The sequence below is a fragment of the Hylaeus volcanicus genome, chromosome 6 (genome assembly GCF_026283585.1).
Source record: "Hylaeus volcanicus isolate JK05 chromosome 6, UHH_iyHylVolc1.0_haploid, whole genome shotgun sequence".
In the NCBI taxonomy this organism is placed as follows: domain Eukaryota; kingdom Metazoa; phylum Arthropoda; class Insecta; order Hymenoptera; family Colletidae; genus Hylaeus; species Hylaeus volcanicus.
The window spans coordinates 23108126-23129294 of record NC_071981.1 but is presented as its reverse complement, the minus strand read 5'-3'; the positions used below and the strand labels follow the sequence as shown (position 1 = coordinate 23129294).

The 21169-nt window shown below is 47.8% G+C and overlaps 1 protein-coding gene across 1 annotated transcript in view; it reads right to left on the bottom strand.

Annotated features, from left to right (window-relative positions):
• The window catches only part of LOC128877923 (fringe glycosyltransferase), a 75031-nt gene that overhangs the window by 29544 nt on the left and 24318 nt on the right, over positions 1 to 21169 (bottom strand). The window contains exon 5 of the mRNA XM_054125588.1: positions 9454 to 9613. Within this exon, the coding sequence (XP_053981563.1) occupies positions 9454 to 9613 (160 nt within the window). The remainder of the gene's footprint in view (positions 1 to 9453; positions 9614 to 21169) is intronic.

Genomic DNA, 21169 nt, shown 5'->3' with positions numbered 1-21169 from the left:
TTTCAACCAATCTCGCGGATGGACACAGATTTCGCGAAACGAATGGAGAACGGGATAGATTCGAGAATAGGATTCTAGAAAATGGCTCGATGTAGGAATAGAAAATTGAGTGGTGAGCTAGGTAGTAACACTTTGCGAAAGCTCGTAAATAATTAAGAGTTCTGACTTCGATTTCGATAGTTCTATAGTACCGGATCAATTAATATCTCGTGAGTCTCGATTGTAATTGTATACGTCCCATTAGGGTTGAAAGGGTTGAGGATTCATCTACTACCAGCGACAACTACAACGACTTGACCAGCGTGTCTGACCGTTACTCGCCATTTCTACTTGCTAATTGTTGCTAATTTACGTTGGTAATTTACGTTGCTTCCGTTATGTTAGTGTCCGTTTCGATTAGTTGTAATCGTTTAAAAAATTGCAGTTTGCATAGAAGAGGTATGGTACGTTAGTCATCCCCCGTCGACGAATACAATTTATTTTATGTCGTTCGCATTCGACCGCGTGTTCCTTCGCGAATCGATAGGTGACTAGCTAAAACCGAATAGAAACATTGGAGAATAGAGAACAGGGCAGATCCACTCGAATCGAGGGTTGGATTCCAGCGAAGGAGACGAGACCGTGGGTCGATCCACGGTATCCACGGAATGCCTCGTATTTCGAACAAATCGCACGATCGGCCACAATGGAGCCATTACGCGAACCCGCGGTACTCGTTTACAACGGACCCGATCGAGTCCCCTTTTTTTTTTTTTACCGAACTTGGGAGAAACGTCGTTTACCGATCCTAGATCGCGAGAACGTGCTCGAACCAGCTCACGGGGAACAAGGTAATCAATTCTTATTGCGCTTTGTGCGCGGTGTCCACCCCGACAATCGCGTCGAAATTTATCGTCTGACCGTTCGCCTCGAAACGCGAAAAAACGTGCCATGACATTCCTGGTCGTCAAATGTCTCCGGGATCGCCATACAGGGCGAGTCCGCCAACTGGGCGTGGCGACAACCATGAACGCAACTTCGCAGCTCGAAATTTTCACCTTTTCCATTTATTTTTATCTATGGGACGACGAGAAATAAATCTCCGAAAGTTCTTCCTTGATTGCTTCAAAATTTTGGCACCTAGTTGCGTTCGAATTGCGAGAGAAAAATTTCAAATAAAATACTTTGTACAACGTACTACATTCTTATTGAAAATTCTTATCGAGAAACGAAGTTCGTTCTGTTTACCACCGCCATCACCCTCCGCAAATGATTGGACGAGCGTGATCGTTAGAGTACGACCGTCTCAATAATCGAGAAGACGTTCCCGTTATTTCATTAGCATACCTGTATAAAGGACCGAGTCGAAAAATATGTATCTCTCCCCCGTGGACGTTGATTAATTAATATACATCCTATTATCGATCGGACGTTGCCATTAGCAGTAAATCCTTCGTCGATTCACGTATCGAGGCCACCTTGATATACGACCGATCTCGTATTTGGATCTTCGGAAGAGGGGGCCGATGGAAACCTCAGCTAGACGCGCGAGCAACGTTGCGACACGTGGCGGTTTTTTTATTTTATGTAAACTTTCATTTTTGTTAACAATTTACTATTTATTTTTTGGCCAAAAAATGAGTCAGTGCGTCCCAAAAGTCAATTTCAAAGACTCGCTTTGTTTTCGACATTTCGTACTAAAATTACGACACAAAAATTTTTGTTTATGCTATACTAAGTGTTAAATAAATCCTATTCTTTTCGCGATACTCTCGAAATTAATTATCGAAGTTAGGCCTTTTTTTCAGCCTCTAGAGTGGCGTCACCCCCTTCATTAACAACTACGAGTCAGACGCGTGGCACCTTTGGCTCAGGTAGCGTAGCTCGAGTCGCACTGCGGGCCGAATGGGTTAAGAGAACATCCGAGTCCGAGAAAGTCGTAGTCGTGCGCATCCTAGAGCAAAAAGGGGATCCCCCTGCGCCGGCATAGCAAGAAAACGTAGCCGGGGAACAATAGGACGTATAGAATCGTGGAAAGAAATATAGGAACGTAATTATTAGCGGTTGGTCCAGGCCAGGTCGTTACCCGAGTGCAATAAACTCGCTCGCAGCTAATGCACTGGAATAATTCTCCGGACTCGCGTCGGTTTGTCGAGACACGGGTAATCCGACGCGCAAAACCGACGATATGGATAATAACACCGACAAAAACCTCGTTGCAAGAAAACGTATCAAAGCCCCTCTCCCGTTCGAGTACAACGAGCTTACGAATTCGCGTCAAGGGGACGATTCTCGAATAGCGAGGAACGAGCGAGGAACGAGCGAGCAACTTTCGTCGGCGAATCGAACGGTCTCGTTGGACTCGATACCTCGTCTCCTCTGTATCGGCTCTCCAATTAACGCGCCACAGAGGAGGTAGTATCCAAACAGTCGGGGTAAACAACCCCGGCTCGAACTATCTCGATAGTCTCACGGTATCTTCGAATACGACGATCTCAAAGGGGGGCAGGTCGCGAATTTTTATAGCGGACTCTATAGAATTCTTCTCGAATCAAATGGGGGGGACTTTAAGTCATCTTTTTGCTGTTTGCGAGATTGTCCGGAAAACACAGATCCCGAAGCTTCAGACACATTTTGTGTGAGATTGGATATATCGAGGAAGCGATCTCAGTATCGTTTCATTTTCAGGTACCCTGTTCGATACTTTGTTTAAGGAACCAGAATGTGGCGGCATACAACCTAAACAGTCTGGAAATACGAGAGGGACCCTGATTTCCTTTAGGGTTTCCTCGCTGTTCTTTCGGTTAGCCGAAACCGTGATCGAGACGAGTAAAGAGCTTACGCGTAGTAATAAAGTTCCAATCCAAGGGTTCAACTTGCAAATAAAACAAACGATTGTCCAAAAGTTCGGATACGGGAGGCTCCACTGCAGCGCTAGCACTAGCGCCCGAGAGTGTTACTACGCGGTGGAAAAAAACGACACAATGTATCCAGGCATGAAAACATGCAAATACTCGCGCAATTATCTCCGGAACGTCCGCGGCGATCGCAGAAACACGTGCAGCGCCCGTGCGCAAGGCTGTTGCGCGTTGGTAGTCGTGATAATAAAGCGTCGGTGAGGGGCTTACACGGCACCGTAATAAGTTCCTGGTTTACGGTTCATCGGCAGGTTATCCCGCGGCTGGATCGGCCTACCGGCCAACAGAAATCCCCCGGCTCCTGCAACGGAGTCCGTGCACGGTTCTCCTTCGCTCTCCTCTTTCACCGGATCACCCTTTCACCGGGGGCGTGGCCCGCAATATCCCGCTGCCGATGCAGCCGTAATTACACCGCGGCCCGAAGAATGTAAACCAACGATCGACGATCTCTGATTAGGTCCGTCCGCGGCGGACATTTTCACCGGATAGGTTACTAATCACGGTGTTCCTTTCTCGAGGCGTTTTTAACCCGCGCCGGTTACCGTTCCGCCAGCGATGGGTAGACGCAGCTGTTTATTTGCGACGTCCACTCGTCAGATTATGTATAATTTCAGCGTATAATAACTTTCGACCAGGATACCTGTAGATTCAACAAAGTCTCGTACGTACATATAGAATAGCGCGATGTGCTTCTATTTACACGTATCCGTAACGTGTCGGTTCCGTATCCGTACCGCGTCAATAACGTCACGGAACGGTGTCGGACGTGTGTGAACATACCCATTCGAAATAACAGAAGAACATTTAAAATCGCTGACTCTGATGGAACATTACGGAACTGAACGGATACGGAGCTGACGCGTTACGGATACAGACCTACGACGTGTCAAGTTCGCGTCGATTATTTTCCCCGCAAAAAAAAATCACGAAGGTTGGGTTGAAAATAAAAGATCTACCCATCCTATCCTCCCTACCCGTCCCCATTTGGTCCAATTTTTAATTCGCGTCTTCGCGAGTTCGTTCGGGATGACTCGTCGTCCCCGTTATTCAAATAAACCGCCTCGGAAATTAAATCAACTGCCTCGAACATGTCAGCCAATTAATTACGCTCCTCCGATTCATATTTATTCAGGGAGCCTCGCGGCCACGGTGATTTATCGTTTTCTTCGTGAAGCTCGGCCAAGGCAGCGTGTCATTAGCAAATTATCCCCCGTAGCGCCCGGCTGCCACGTGAAACGATCACCGCTACCTTTATTTCGCTTACGATTTTTCGCGACGTTTCGTCATACCGGGGCGACGCGCGCGCGCCTTTCACCTGATCGAACTCGCCGCGGAACTCGCCGCGATACTCGGTCCGTGCGTCGAGGAATGCAAATCAACGGCTGGGGGTAAAATTATCCAGCGAACAGAAAAAGAAAAAAAGAAGAAAAATGGAGCGGTACGCGTGGAAGTTATCCGCGGTTACGCGAGTAACCGTGCGCACAAAGGCCCTGTCGTAATCACTGCGTTCGATCTAGGAACGGTAATTGAACGGCATCGAGGATTTCTGGCCTAACGACGCGATAGGCACGAACAATTCCGCTCGAACGCGCGCCGGTGCATCGACTAATTTTGATCTTCGCGCAACGACAAAAGGTGAACGTCCTGCTTCTCTCCAATTACAACGGGACTAATCACCAGGTTCAAGCGGACGTCCAGCTGGGTGGACGACGCGCGGCATTCTGTGGAAACGAAGCCCGTTGATGGCGATTACGAGCGACAAATGGGGAACGATAAGTTGGATAATGGTAGCGGTAGTTGAAATGATCTTTTGAAACAATCGAGGTACCGCGATAGATATCCGTTGTCTTCGACGACTCCGAAGTACGCGATGAATTATGTATCCATCGTATTTCCTAAGAGCTTCGCTTAGAATAGGTATCTAAAAATCCCTAGCTACGCGAGTTTTACAACAGTCAAATTGCCCCCGTGCCGCTTCGTCATTTCTTCTTACATTCTCTCGTGGCTTACAGCTGTTAGCTAATGGCTTCGCGGATATTTTCTGCGACCGAGAAACTCCCGGCTACGATTCTAAACGCGACTAACCACCTCCCAGCCCCGATGCCAATAAACTCGGATCCAGGCTGAATGTCCAAGGAATCTCCTCCACCCTCGAACAGCTCATTCAATCGTCGATCCTCGAGTTCTCCAGCGTGCACGTGCAGAGCCTCTAGGTCCGCGAATAGTCCTGCCACGGCAGGACCAAAGGAACTCGAGGAGCGCACGGTACAGCGAGGAGGATGAAAGAGGAGGCGAGGAGACTGGAACGACGGGACATGAACGAGGAAGTAAAAGAGCAAAAGAGAGCGGAGGGAGGAGTGGAAGGGCGAGTATTTCTCGGGCAAATATAATATACGAGTACGCGAAGCCCCCGGGGAGAGCAACGTCCACCATACCCGAGACCATAATCTCGGCTGGAAGATGGTACCACACCCATGGGGGGTCGGCGGATACCACGACGAAAGACGCGGCACGAACCTCTGCTTCGCCTTCCCGCAGAAACCGCGGCTACCTTTCACCAGTGCAGATCGGGGAGATGTTTACTCGAACACAAATTTTCGAATAAGATTTTCATCGCTCTTCCGTCTTCGAAAATGGCTCGCGATAACATTTCGCAAGTAAGCTTGTTTAAGATCGCGTCGATTAGAAGATGACGATGTTTGACTAAAACCTACGTCAACTCTGTTAGACCTTGTGTTGGAATGCAACGATTGCCACTTTTAAGGACTTAAGGAAAATGGTCTGCTTTTCCTTAAAGCAGAAAGAGGGGGAGGGGTCCTAGCAGGGACAGAAAGCGACGACCCTCGGTCCGACAAAATAAGTCAACCGGTACGGATCGTTGAGAATTCGAACACTCTTCCTTTGGCATTCTACATTGTAATCTTTGAGAAAATAAATTTCTAAAATAAAATTCTAACACCTTGTACTATCTAATTTCTAACGCAGGTATCAAAAGACTACGTATTTAACATATTTAATATTTCAAATAATATTACAGAGATATTTCAAGCAGAGTTAATTTTTCAACGGGTTGGGCCACGTGTTAGTGTTAAAAGAACTGAAATTTTAGAAAAATATTTTTGCAACAGGGACCACCCTAATATTTGTATAATGTTCTATTTTGCGGGAGTGTGCGTTATACCGTCAGGGGAGTTATCGTGTTTAAAGCATCGTGTGCACATGCGTTACCGTTAGAGCCAAGGTTTTAAATGCAGAAGGTCCGCGGTCGAGTGGAAACGGGGCACTCGCCGCGATAGATTTCTCAGAAAGTGGCTCGGCGATCTCCGTAGGAATGCAAGCGAATATCGCGAAATGGGAACATTTACGGCAGCTCGTGAAATGAGATTCCACCGACTATCATTACGGTCTAGGTTAGCACAGATTTGTTTAATGCCAGCGGGAGTAATCGTCTCAGGTGAACGCGAGACGGACCTCGACTGCCCAACGCCAGGAAATATTTTAATAATTACGAGAGGGGAGAATGACGAATACAGAACTTTATGTCTAGGAGGAAGGACCACGGATGCCTTTGATAAGTATTTTAGAAATGTCGTAGATTCGATGAAAATAGTCACTTGAATTGTATGCTTAAGTATATCTGATACAACTTTTCTAGAATGAGAAATCATTTTAAAAGAAAATTACAAAGGGGCGCCTTTTCAAAAATATTTCGTAACGTTTCTGTGTAATATTGGGTATTCGAAAAAGTTCGTGGTGTATCTCAACCATTCGCATGATTTCATTGCATCGTTCTATGATTGGTCGACTACATTTTGATACAACATTTTGTCCATAAAAACCACGAACTTTTTCCCAAGCCTGCGTAGGATTCTTGCCTCGATCGAGTGACAAAACGCCACGAACTTTTTCAAATACCTAATATTTTGATGTATTATTCTAGATCCGAGGTGAACGCGTAGAATATTTGCTAGTAATTCTGTTTCGCGAACAAAAGAAAAAGAAAAATCATTCCAGGACGTCCCTGATCCAAATAAAATTTCGCGATCTCGGGTGCAAACGAGACTGAAGTGGGTTAGCGTTATCGATAGCTCGACGGCGAGCTCGATCGACTTTCGAGGAGGTTACGTGCACCGATACTGGTTCGACCGGATCGTAAGAAGCCTGAATGAAGAGGAGTCCTCGAGGTGGACTGAAAAACACCAAGCACCGAGTCGGCCCTCCCTTTATGCGACCCGTGTCTGCCGAACAATGTCCATTCACTCGAGACGCCCAGTCCCCCTGAATATGTTCCCAATAAAACTAAAATACAACCGCGAAAACCTTCGATCTCCGTGGCGTCTAGGGCGCTTGCGCAACTCGCTGCTCGTATGAATGCTCCTTGCTTATTTATTTATTCAGTTTCTTCGTTCTCCGTACCGATTACTGTATTTTCTCAAGCTTCGTCGCAGCAAGTTTTACTTTCCGTTTCCAAGTCGTTCGCGAACGACTCGTTCACCTTTAAACGCGTATATTTGTAAGTAAAAAGAGCAAGGGAGCTTGCTCGCTTCGTCCTAGAAGAATCGTGTCTTATTTCCGATGGTCGTTTAATTTTCGTTTAATTTTCGTTTAATTTTCGTTTAATTTTCGTTTAATTTTAGTTTCAAGCGACATAATTAATTTCGAAGTTCGAACAGTCCTGCGCGCGAACCTTCGCGTACGCGTGTCGCGGAGGGGCAGGTCCTGTAAGAATCGTCCTGCGAGAATTCTTTGTACCACCGACAAGCGGATCGGCGCTGCTATTAATTTGTCTAAACGGATGATAAATGCGTTTGAGAATTTTTTCTCCGAGCCCCTCGACTGGAAGCCCAACCGTCCGACTACTACGATCCTTTTATTTTCCCCTACTCTCTTGCTGTCCATTTTCGTTTTGCTCTACCGACGAAGGAAAAAGGATTAATGGGCTTATAGCATGACACCGTCGTTCGATAAGATCGCGGGCCCGTTTTAGCTGTCGGCTGCCGGGCTCTCTCGGTGCGATCATATCGCGAGGGAATCCAAATCGCGTCGTGTATCTCGCGAGTCCGCTGGTAAGACAGCCCTTTTATCGATTTTTGATCGCCCGAGCCCCGACTTTCGACTTCTGACAGCGCCCGCTTCCTTCTGCGGTTGCCATTCGAGGAGAAATTTTCGTGTAGGGTCGTTGGAACGTCGACCAACCCTCGAACATTCTTCGACGGAGAGAAGGTATCGCAGACCCTTCGCGCTCGCGGCCATCTTGGTGTACGATTATACGATGAAATTGATAGTAAAATAGTAAATAAAATATCTCGCGATTGCGAGAGGAGATTGCAGTCTAAATTCCAAGTGTCCCTAATCGAGCGCGTAAATTAAACGTTCGAACGAAGGAACAAATTACAAACAAGTCGCGTTGCGGACCGTTGATTCGTCGACCATTTTTTTTTTTTTTTTAAGCTCCAAGTTTACATAGAAGAAAACTTATACAGCTATTTCTTATCGGAACTTGTAGGTATGTTTGGAGCAAAATTAGATCTTAAGGTTACATGTGTGAAGAAATTTACAAATGATGGAGCAGATTTTATTGGAAGGGTTGTAAAGGAGAGATTCAGAAGAGAGAGGCGGGGTAGAGTTGAAGCAATTCGTCGACCATTACTCGAATCAAATTCTGCCTGTCTCTGCTTCTTTCCCTCGAGAATCGTTGTGTAAGTGTCGGGCCACCCGCGAGGCGCGAGAAAACGAATTTCACGCTGCTAGCTGCCAACCGCGACTAAAAAACGAGACGCAACTCGTTATTGTCTCCGCTGGCCGCCACTCGAGCCGGAAATGGGAGGTCCCTTCGAGACGTCCGAGTTGCGAAAAAGGACGGATGAAATACCTGACTCGCGTGTAAATAAACCTCGGAATAAACTAACCTATATATACGTGTCATCTTCTATCCTAGAAAATATTTTCGGTACGCGATTCTCCGAACTCTGTGTCGCGTAGGGGATGACAAGCAAGGGAGGGAATGACTCTGTCTCAACTCGATGGACTGGGGAACTTGAATTCACTGTATTCCCAAAGCTCCGTCTATCGAGCGTTAGAAATAACTTCTAGGTTCGCTAGAGACGGGTCCAAGAATCAGCGGGGATGGCTTCGTCTCAACTCGATGGACTAAGGGAACTTATTTCTAACGCTCGTTAGACGGAGCTTTAGGAAGGTTGAATTTAACTTCCAGGTTCGCTAGAGACGGGTCCGAGAATCAGCGGGAATGGCTTCGTCTCAACTCGTTGGATAAAAATTTTGTCAAAAAATTCGCCCTCTACGAATCGTCGGACGTTCCCGAAAATCGCCTCAAAGAGTTTGTTGCACTCCGAAGAGCGATTTCTCGGCATCCCTTGCCACGATATTTGCATTTCCAGATCGATTCCCGTTAGAACCGGGTTGGAACGGTCCAGGAATCGATCGTGGCCTATTCGAGGAGCTCGTTACGGTGGGCTCTCTCGTCTTTTGGCGAAATTCGGCAAAAAAAGTCGACGGAACAGGTTTGATTTTAAGCAGTTCGCCGAATGAAACTCACCGGTCGCTTGGAGGGTTCCGGGCCCTGTCTGATGATCTCCAACGGTGCCGGTATCGAGGGTCTGCCCAGGTACCAATCCTCCCGTGGATTGTAGTTGTCCAGGAGCTTCAGCAGGCGTGGCACGTTCACGTAATTATCGTCGTCGAAGTGGCAGAACCACCTGAAAACCAACCAGGGCGAAACGCGTTTAAATCTTCGGCTCGTTTTCGACATTTTCACGCGAATAGACGCGGTCCGCTTATTCGGGGCGTTAATTGGACGCTCGAGATTGATCGTCGTCGAGCTAGGTGCAGGGATCGGCCGTGAAATTAACGCGGTTCGCGCGGGGATGGGGTTGACGAACAGAAATCCGGTTCTCGAAAACCAGGTGAGATCGGGTTCATCGTGGGATGTATGTTATTCAGATTCGAAGTTGCATATTTTTTTTGCATAGGAATACAGAGCAGTTTTAATCGATGTTAATTACGTCGTGGATTAATTGGGTAGATTTCGAAAAGTCGAGCGAACGAATATACTTATCGTCCGATTTCTACATTTATCGAGTCTTGCCAAGAAGATAAATGAAACCGAACGAGAAGAATATTTATTACTACGGGTTTAATTAAGAACGTTGTTCCCAGGGGTTCTCGAACAGGTTCAAAAATAAACGACGAGGGCATCCCTGTAACGTTATCTCCCCAACAACTGATACCATTGCGCCCTATAAAATCCAACGTCCCCCGTTATCTTTTCTTCGTTATCCGTTGCTCCGTCGCGGAACCTGCGAATCGCGAACGAGCATCGATAGGCGAAGCCTGAGAGATAATCCCCCTGACCATCTTTCGATAATTGCCCACTCTCGTTGCACAGCATCGCGGAATAGTCGATAAGGTACACACCGAGTATCATCGGGTTCGGGAGGGGATTTAGGGAGAAGAGAAAAATCGAAATCTATCTTATCGTTCGCGGCGGGGCTGACATCGAAACGCAATCGCAAAGACGTTTCCTAGAAAGCAATCCCGAGGGGAGCCTGACAGAGAACATAAACGGCTGTACCCAGTGCCAGATAGGCGAAATAAAATCTCTCTAACGAACGGTTCCAACGCGCCATTAGCGCTACCGGGTGGCCACGGGTGGTCGATACGTACCTGCCCGCGGACTGGCATCGTTAATACACCTGAATTCCAGCTTAATGGCGTAGCAGGCTACGCGGCGAGCCTGGAACGACGCTGCGCTTCGCTTCGCTTCTGCTCCGTACGCGCGCGAGATCCTATCGTTCGCGTGAACCGGAACACGATAAGGGGACGTCCATTGTTACGCCCCTGGAAAGACCAAGCTTTCGTACAGCGATGGGCAAAACCCTAGGCTTCGAGTAAATCTGAAATTTGGTATGATATGCTTGCCTCGTATTCCTCTATTCAACATTTTCCAAAGAGGTAAACAAAACAAACATATCGGCAAACTTCAGATTTATTCGAACACCAGGGTTTCGCCCATCGCTGCTTTCGTGACGCTCGAGGGAGTACGTTCGAAAGTATCGATTGGATCTGAATATTGCATTTAATCTTCAATAACAGAAATGAATCTCATTTCGTTCCAAGTCCTCGCAGAGTCAGTTCTAAGAAGTGCAGGGCGATAAGACTGCCAAACAGAAACATCCGCTTCAAAACTCGAGTTCGTCGGTCGGGGTGTTACTCGATAGAAAGACGATCCCGATGGTGAATGGACCTGCCTCTCTTCGCGGTATTAAATAAAGATTATTGTAATCGAGAACTGTACGATGTTATTCTTTGTGCTTCCACTCGTAAATTTAACAGAAAGTTCGAAAAATGACTTCCAATTGTCACACGCTCTCGACGCTCTTACACGTATCTGTTTTCGACTTTCTTTGTCGAGCGACCAATAACAAAAATACGTTCATCTCGAGGTGAATTCGATTCGTCGGCAACTCAACGTGACCGGATGATACATGGAACGATCGGGTCCCCGTAACAGCGCGATTGGCCAGCTTTCGGAGTTCACGACACCCCCGCGCGATTACAATAGTACACATTCCCCGATTACTCCGGCGAAACGGATCGTTCGTCGACCCGTGAATAGTACCCTGGCGTACCCAACGGGAATCCAAAATGGCGAGGGGGTGCGGAAATTGGAACGAGAGGCGCGCCTCCAATCTGCATACGTATTCGGTCCAGAGACTGGCAAACCGGGACACATGAATCATTTATGCCGCGGACCGAGCGACTCCGCGATGAAACTAATTTGAAATTTGCCTTGGAACGAACTTCCGCGACCCGGAAACGGAAAAATGTTTCGACTCGGACGAAATAGGGTGGCAGGAGGCCGACTTCGTTTCTCGCCTGAATAATATTTATTAAGCGACGGTGTACCGCATTAAATGTTTACATCCCGTGGCGGGGACGCGTGCAACGACGAAAAAGCGAGCGCCGGCCCCGTGTAAAATCCGGGCGCTCCTTGTACCTGCAATCTGCATATATATTAGGATCAACCTGCTCCGCGCGGCGAGAACAACCACGGGAAAGAAAATAAAGCCGCGCGAACTCCTCTTCGTCGCTGCTTTTTCTGCCCGGTAGAGATTGAACGGCCCTCCCCGAATCGAGTTTTTAATGGACAAACTAATGGCCCCGCGCGACCGAGAAATTTATAGTTTCGGCGCGTCGTCGGCGAGGCCTCGATCGCCACCGAAAGACCATCTCGTCGAGTAATTTATTCCTTGGTGGACAGACTTTCCGAAGAAGTCATTTTTGGCGCGGAGCGTATATTATTTTGGTTTTTAAGGTAAAGGTTATTCGTAAGGGAGATGGCAACGAAGCATGGTACCGCGTGGTTGAGAAATTAACCCTTTGCAGAATATGCCAAGAGGAATCGTGTCGTATTAAATAATGTAGCATAAAAAGCATGCAATTTATTGTAACGCTACTTTGATTTATTTATTCGTGCTACTTGAATGGTAACCTCCAAGGAAGTGTACGGCTTTGAAAAAATTGTGCTCCGGAGAATTTATCTTGTCTGATCTCTACCAAAGTTCTCTAGTCTTCCTCCGAAGGGTTAAATACTACAATAAATGATAAATTTCCTAATCTTCAACGGTCTCGAAATGTTAACTTTGCAGAAATTATTACAAGCTTCCGGCCGACAGCCGACGTGTTCGTAACAATGTAGCGAATAAATATAAAAGCTTGTCTGTTTCGTATCTGTCGATATTTCGATCTGCGCGAGAACACCGTTCGTCTATGAGCATTCTCCAGTCTGAGCGGCTGGATAAATGGCGTATCCGTGTCCCAATAAACAAATCAATGAGAGATCGACCCGTAACGAGCGTGACAGTTCCCGTTTCGTTCCGCGAGAAGAGAAAAGTGGCCCCGGCGTTTCGTTCCGAGCTATTTAGGTCGAATTCACTGCGGCGCCCCGGACGCGCGAGCAATATTTAAGACGCGACAATCCTTGATTAAAACGCCGTGAAAAAATATATGGTTCGACCTGCGAGCGCCATCGCGCCACGAGTTTCGACACTCGGGATCCTTTGATCGCCGCACGAAAAGCGACTCGTTAAACGCGAAACGGCGGGCTTAATTAAATGACAGCCTTCGAGGTGAAACGGGCCATCCTTCGCGCTGAACGACTCGTTCGGGGAACGATTAAGTCGATCCGCAATTAAAAAATCGTTAAAGAACGAGGATCGTTTTCTCTTTTTCTGGTAATAATTGTCACGGACACCGTCGATGCGTTTTATCCGTCAGGACAAAAACGGTTTGCCATAAATACTCGTTTAACCATATGTGTACACAAGATATTTTCATTTGCTTCTGTTTCTACCATTCGAAAACTCGGAGGAAACGAGCACGAATGGGTGACAGGGACTTCTCGTTAAGGAATCGAAAAAATGAATTCCAAAAGTGAGGCGATAATAAATTCCGAGGGGGTTGGAAAATTAAATGCTACGACGGATACAAGATTGTCTAATCTTCGACAGTCTCGAGACAAAGTTTTATCGTTATAGAAATTATCACGAATCTTACTCTGGCAACGCGTTAAACAAATTTCCCAGACTCGCGATAAAGAGTTGAAACACCAGCCGGAGCCTCGAAGTAACCCACCCTAATTCCTCGTCGATCCGTCCCCCGTGGACTGACTCGATCCTCTGTTATTCTGCGATTCGCAGCGCGGAAAAGTCGAGTATCGACCAGGGGCGACTCGATGGGAATGCGAGCAGGAACAATTCCCACAATGGCAGTCCTGGCGCGATCGATGCGCCCCGTTGGAGGTTTCACCCCTGGTTGCACTCGCGCGTTACGCGCGCGACGACGAAAAAGAGGCGAGCACGTGTCGGTGCACGTGTGACCATTCGGAGCGGAGTCGTGTGTTTAAAGGGCCAGCGACACGCGTTGTTAACAGGGGGTTCCCACGGCCGTGGATCCTCCTCCTCGGACGGGGAGAGTTATCGCGAAACGGTACACATGGTCGCATGCCAGGGGGTTGTGTCCGCCAGTCTCGACTCTGTTATTCCCGAACTCGACTTCCTCCGACGACCAGCTGGGTCGATCGTATGCGCTACGACTAGGGAAAGGTACGTCGGGCCCAGGGAAGGGCCTCTTTTAACACGTTGACTTCCCGGATTAAAGGGTCGTTCTACTTTATTGGCCAAGAAAAACAATGCTAATTTTTTTCGAAATGATATTACGAAACGATTTATTTGAAACTCTATGGGTATATTTATTATGCTTTTATAATTTATATCAGAATTTTGTCAAGATAAATATGAATATTTCAATAAACTATCTTTAAGGAAACAATGATCTATTTCAAAAACACTGCTCCCCTGCGTATGTGATATTAAATGGACCCGCTGGCTCCCCTCTAGCTCGGGTACCTCGGGGTTGCTAAGCCCGTACTGTAGCTACAAACACCGCTACAGCCCCCCTGAGGGCTGTGTTCCCTTCGTTCGTTCGTTCGTTTATTTAACGTACGTAACTTATTATACAAAGTTATTACACTGCTGCTTACTTATTACAGGCTTATTTCCATTCTTCTTATCATCGTCTTATACGTCTTTTGCATTATTTTAATACCATTTCCAATATCTCTTACTTCTCATCTATTGGTACCTCTGTGTTCCCTTGTACAACACTTCAAACAGCTCGCCTCGTCGTTACCACGGAATTATAATTGCGAAACGAGTCGCTGTCGCTTCGGTGCGCATTTCTTGTAATTGTGAGAACGCCACGGATAATTGGCACGAATCGGACACTCGGGCGGGCAGGTGCCGCTGTTTCTTTTCGCACCTCGAGCGCCGTTAAAACGACGTCATTAAGAACACGAAAAAATCAAGCCGGTCGCCCTCAGCCAACTTTCGGTATTAACCGGCTAATTGCGCTCGTAAACATCGTGAAAGTTCGAACGTCAATTCCACGTAAAAAGGGCGGCGTTGAGCGATTGATCGCCACGAAACTCGTTCCAGAGTTCTTCAATCGAAATCGCCGAAACAATGTGTAACAGTTTCGACACTTTCACGGTCCACGGTGACGGAGGTATTCGGTCCGCGTTGAAAACCGGGTCGATACTTCGATTTAACTGACTTTGAAGGTGACTCGCGGGATTTTGGAGTCCGCGCAACCGTAGAGATTGCCTCGCAGAGATTTTCGCGAGTATCAGCTTGGCGTAATAAAGAAGGATTGCCTGATCTATGGATCGAGATCGAATTCGAAGGACCCGATTCGCGCAGGTGCCAGATGAAATTGGAATGCGAGGAGAGGCACGCAGGTTCTCAGGAATCGCGAGGATCTCAGGGTCGACGGACGGCACCTGCGAGGTGTCGAGGAACGGCTGTACGGCTGCCCGCAACAATTTTTCCAGTCGCGGATCGTTTATTCACGCACGATCGAATTCCGCGGTTGGCCGCGCCGTGGTTCGAGAAGCCGTCGAAGAGATCCGAACCATCGACTTGTACGGGGTGTGTGTTTATCTGCTTGCGGTAATCCTTTCAAAACGCGTTTCTATTAGCTAAAATAACAAGTACGACGGAGACTGCCTTCTAGACTTTTTATTCGAGGTCGCTGACTCGCGATATCAACATTCATCCCAGCTTTCTTACTCGAATGGAAATTCGCTGGTGTCTATAATTGTCTCGAAGCCAATTCCCGGAACGAATCCTTGTTCGAATGATTATTCCGTCGTGGATTCGCGTAGGTAAGCACCTGTGCGTTAAAGCAGCGTCGAACGACGAAAAAGAGTAATTCGGTCAAGTTTGCGCGTCCGGTTTTCATGCCACGCGAGCGGCTAGACCGTTTACACGGTAATTAACGAGTCTGAGCACACCCACGTCTCGCATTAAACGCAACCGGTCTCGATGTCAATTTGTCGCGACTCGTTGCATCGCGATGAGTACGCGTGCAGTCTGCAACTCGGAGGTGAAATTGATTATATATTTTGTTATTTCGTTCGATACGATAAAAGTATGGGTGTCGAAAATTGATATCAACCCCTTGCCCAACGTTGACAAGAACCTGTCCAAGGCGAGAGTATTTGAGAAGAGACAAGCTCTAATTGAAGACAATTGAGAAATGTTATACTGGTCGCGGCTTGCACGTGTACAACGAATTTCGAAGCGCGTCGCACTTTCGCTTATCGATAAATCGTATACGCGTTTCGACGCTGGACCGAATATCTCCGCTTACATAAATCGTTCCATAAGGATAATTACTCGATCGTATCATTCCTCATTGGCGCGGACGTTCCGAGGCTCCGTCGATCGAATTCGGTGGAATCGATCATTAGTATCCATCGACTGGTTATTAACGAGCGACCGACCGTGGACGGGGAATCAAGGATCCGGATTTAGGGATCGATTAATCATCTACCGTATCGATGTATCGCCGAATTGCTCGGGACTAATGGTTCTCCATCGCTCGTGAAAGTCGTTTAAGAAGCTACGAACGAGTGGAATGGTTTCCTTATTCGAAAAGCCCGCTATCGGTCTATATTTATGTAAGTGGAAATAAAACAAGGTTTCGCGCCAATGACACGAAATACTGGCATTCTTTCGTGACGGATACAGTCATCGAACACGGCTGACTGGTTAATTTCATTCTAATGGTAAAATCGAATCTTCGACCAAGGAATCGACCAACCAACGAACCTTGTGGCTTCCCTGGAAAAAGTAAAAGAACCTCCAGATAACCTCGCTTTCTCCCCACGTCCGAGTTTCACGACGGGGGTATTTTTCTCGTGGATCGCGATAGAATCGAACCGTCCAGTCCACGAGGTGCACCGCAGCCCCGGTTACGGCGTTTCAGGATAGTTACCGCGTCGGGCCCCGGTTTAATAATCAATAATTTCCCCCCGCGGGGGGCCCCGTGGCTGCACGTGTGCGGACCGTGCCACGATCGTGCCATGCCTCGCCGATTCTCGCCCGGGGTTGCTTTTGTCCATTCCCGACGCGCACTCTCCTCGCGCAGCCGCCGCAACGAGCTGGACAACACTTTCGAAGCTTCCGCGGCTCCCTTCGAAAACTCTTCGCTCGGTCTTTATCGTGGTCGTTTTATTCGACAAACAACGCCCGAGGTGTGCACACTTCCTCTCCAAGGGTGTATCGAGGAAGGATTTCGCAAATTTAGGAGGACGCGAGACCTTTTTCGAAAAACCAGACCAAGACTCGAGGAATCTTCAACGACGATCGGTGTCGCTTTAAAAGGAAAGAAAGAAAGAAAGGGAAAGAGGCCGAAAGGCGGGCAACATCTTGCAGGCGGCGACCGATTAGTCACCCGATACAGGTGCGGCCAGCCGAGACCGGAAGTGCAGCTTTATCGGCAGAATCGTGACGAAGGGGATCTCGGTTGTCGCCAGTTTCCTTCGCCTGTCACTTCCTCGTCCCCTTCCGTCAAGTTTCTATCTTTTAAAAGTTAAACGGTCTGTCGCATGCATTACATCGAGATTCGATAACCGTTATCCTTTCTCCCAATAAATAATTTCCTGAATTCGGGGGATCTCCGTGAAATTTAAATACGACGCAGTCGCAAGTTCAAGTCATCCGATGATAAAACTGTTCGGTTAAGAAAACATTCTCATTAAAATCTCGTTAAACTCTCATTAAACGGCCAAGCCAAGATTCGTCACGAACAACGTTCCGAGTCAAAATGGTGGACTGGACCGAAGCAACCAGAAGAAAGATCGCAACGTCTCGGACGATAAATTTCACCGGTTTGAAGGATTTCCTTCTACGAGCCTGCTAAGTGGCCCCTCGTCCTCTCCTCGTGGTATCGCGATCTCGGTGAACAGCATCGTTACCGCGGCAAACTCGACGGTTCAGCCTCGTAAATTCGCGCTACGTCCGTCGTAACGCGCGAACGGTTATCGTCTCGATCTGGCGCGAGTATCGAAAAGGTCAGGGCTGACGTGTGCCGCGCGCTCGAAACGGGCGTGGCGCTCACGATTCGTGGATTAAATCGTGATCCGTGCCGGGGGCACGACCCCGTCGTGTAAAGGCGATCGGTTTTGCGCGACCAACGCTCGAGATTAGAAACGATCGGGCTAGAAAATTAAAGCGACCGGACACGCCGACAAAAAACCACCGTTCCTATCGCGTAATTGCTCTCTAATCGGCGAGCGCGCTCGTGGATCGTTAAATCGCTGAATTTCGTAACGCTGGAATAGCGGTTCGCTCGGTATTGTCGACGTTATGTACTCTTTGGGTATCAGGTTCCCGGTGATCTTGGGTTAGATGCTTGCGTCGATTTTTACGTAGATCATTGTTGAGTTTCCATTTTTCATTTTAGATTATTTTTCCTCGGTCTCGGGCAAAACCTCGAAACCCTTTTCGTCGTTTTATCAACAGGCTGAGACTCGCTCGAACTACGGCCACGAACTACTCTGATTCGAAAACCACTTCCCTCCGATGAATCTCTACGTAATTCCTCGCGAAATAGCCATTCAACTTGGACCAACGACTCTCGATCATTCGCGCCTCGATGAACGATCTTCGAAGAGAGAACTCGCAGCAGCGGTTGCGTTCTAGTCTCGAGTTAAATTAAACTTCGCCAGAGAATAAAGAAAGTAAGAGCGAGCGAGAGAGCGTCGATCGTACATCGGCAATTTTCTTCTCGTGTAATTTCACCTGTTGCACGCATCCGGCGCGAATCCGATCGCATGGCTCGATTTGTAAAGGTAACGAGCCGTCTCGAATAGGCTCGACTGTCGGCAGCCAGCTATCTCCTCGCTGCTACGAGTTTTCATGCGTCTTCGTACCAACAACCTCTCGCGCAAATACGAAACAGTCGATCGACTCTTAAACGTTACGGAGAGACTTTTTTCCGAAGACACTGATTTTTTGTAATTTTAAGTTCATTCTATATTTTCCCTATTCTCAGCCTATTGCTCTGTTACCTCGTTTCGAATAAGTATCGCGCCCAATTTCGCCTAATTTCGGCTAATTTCGTCCAATTCTACGGGCCAGACCCTGTCGTTTAGCGACGCTCGTTCATTTGGCAACCTGGAACGCGATCCTCGGGACGCGCGGTCGCAGCGGCGCACCGCGGAATCCCAAATGCGTTTATGCTCTACGTGCGCGTAAATACGCGTCCGCATGAAACGGTCCGGCCGAGGAGGATGAAACCCCTCCCACGTCCAGCGGCGGTCGCGGTTAATTCCTTGGCAAGGTGCGCATAATTCTCGTCCGGCTGGTCGCACAATGCGAACGCGCCTCCGCGGCCGCTACCATCCCCGCGGTTCCACGCTGCTTACAGGCGTTTGGTTTAATTTATACGCGGCGATGCGCGCACAGTGGTCGTTCAACGTCGCGATACCTCCAACATCCGGGGGTCAAGGACGCGACGGATCGAGTCTTTTAATGTACGTATTTATAACGAAACGTCTAATTGGGACCATCGAACTTCGATCTTCGCAGAAGACACGAATGTTTCCAAAAAAAAATGGCATTTCTTTCATTCGACTTTTACGGCGCTTTGTGAGAGAGAACGACTGCGAGAAATATAGATGGATGACGAAACAGAGCACATGCGCGTAGATCAGAATTAATAGAGTATTACGACAAGGAAAGAAAGTAACGAAGGTGGAAGCAAAGAAGTGATATAATAAACTTTATTAATAAATAAAGAAAATAACCTCTGTTTACAGGGAAACAGTTTCTAGTTTGTTTTGATAATCTCGTACGAATATTTATGATACTGACTGTATGTGTACAGATTTTATAATATCCCAGACTTCTGGGAGGAAAAAAGAACTTGGTAATTCAATCGCAAGAAATAGTTCCTCGAATTCTCGATAAGGTGGAGTGGTATCTTCCGATTGGCGCGCCTCGTCCGGATACTCCGCGACTTTTTACGCGGTTGGCGTATACTCGAGGGCCCGGGCGCATACGTGTCCTCGGATGAATGATTCCATTGAGAATCGAGGGAACGATCGAGGACGTCGACGCGATCCTCGATCGATTCGCGAGATCGGATTCCGTTTCTCGGGACCAGGTACGCTCGTTAATTCGCTGCTCCAATTCTCGAGTTTTGATTCATCTTTGTTATTTTACGGAATCGTTAATCGTTCGGAAAAGTGGAAATTGCGCGATGAAAACGTCGCGGTATTCGTCGAATGAAACCTGACCTAGGTCGAGGATGGGTGTCCGGAGATTTCAGTTTCAATCGCGAGTAATTAATCGATTTCCTGAAAATCCTCGGTGCGAGGGGTTAATGGGCACGATTCGCGCGCGGAACCGTGTTGGAATGCACGGGTCCAGAGGTCAAGAGCCCTGACTAATGGAAACCGAGAGACAAACGTTAGAGAAAATTCGCCGGCGCGCGGGGGCGGGCGATATGGGACGCGAGGGAGGAGCGGAATCGTCGAAACGACGCAATTATCAGATCCACGTGCACGTATTGCCCGGGGACGAAAGAGTTCCGTAGAACTCTTTTGTTCCACTTTCGAGTGTATCAAGTTATATTGTGTACCGGCAAGCATCGTGCCGGATGTAGCAATGAGCGGCGCGGCGAGAGTCAACGAGCCATTTCCGGGGCCTCTCGGTGCAGAATATTACATTGATAACAGAAATTGCCTTCCAAGTGTTCGCGTCCAGAGAAGACGTTCTCCTCGAGGCGTCGCGCGGACAAACTGGACCTGTCGGCCAATGAAAGGACGAGCTGCTCCGTTTCGGAATCGATCCCACTCTGTTCCGGTTTCGTTCCATAAGGAAATCCCGCGCGAACCTATCAATGGAATTCTCGCGTGCCTCTGCCCCTCTACGATTCATTCCACGAGAGCTTCTTCGAAAGCTTCAACGAGTTGCGTTAAATCTTCGGGGATGCTGGCAAATATCTAGAGTATTCTCCTAGGTATAGGAGGATTCAAAACGCGCGTACCTTTGAGAATTTTTTCAACAGAAACTTTTCGGTTCTGTTTTGCTTCTCCCTTTTCGAGAGAGTACACGACGTCTCCCTTGGAGAAAGGAACCGTGCAGCCAAACCTAACGGTGGCCTCGTTTCGAAGGGCGTGCCCGTTCGAAAAGTAAAAGAAAATGGAGCGACGGAGAACGAATAAAACGTCCGAACGTCGCAATCGTATCCGCGTAACAAAATATCCCCTCGTGGTCGAAGAAAGAAAATCTTGCGGTCGAGGCGCAACTCTGGCCTTATTGTGTGTATCGGGTATCCAAGAAGTTCGACGTCCAGATTCGATGCATATTCCGTCCCCACCTAAATCTCCTTTTCTTTCGAGC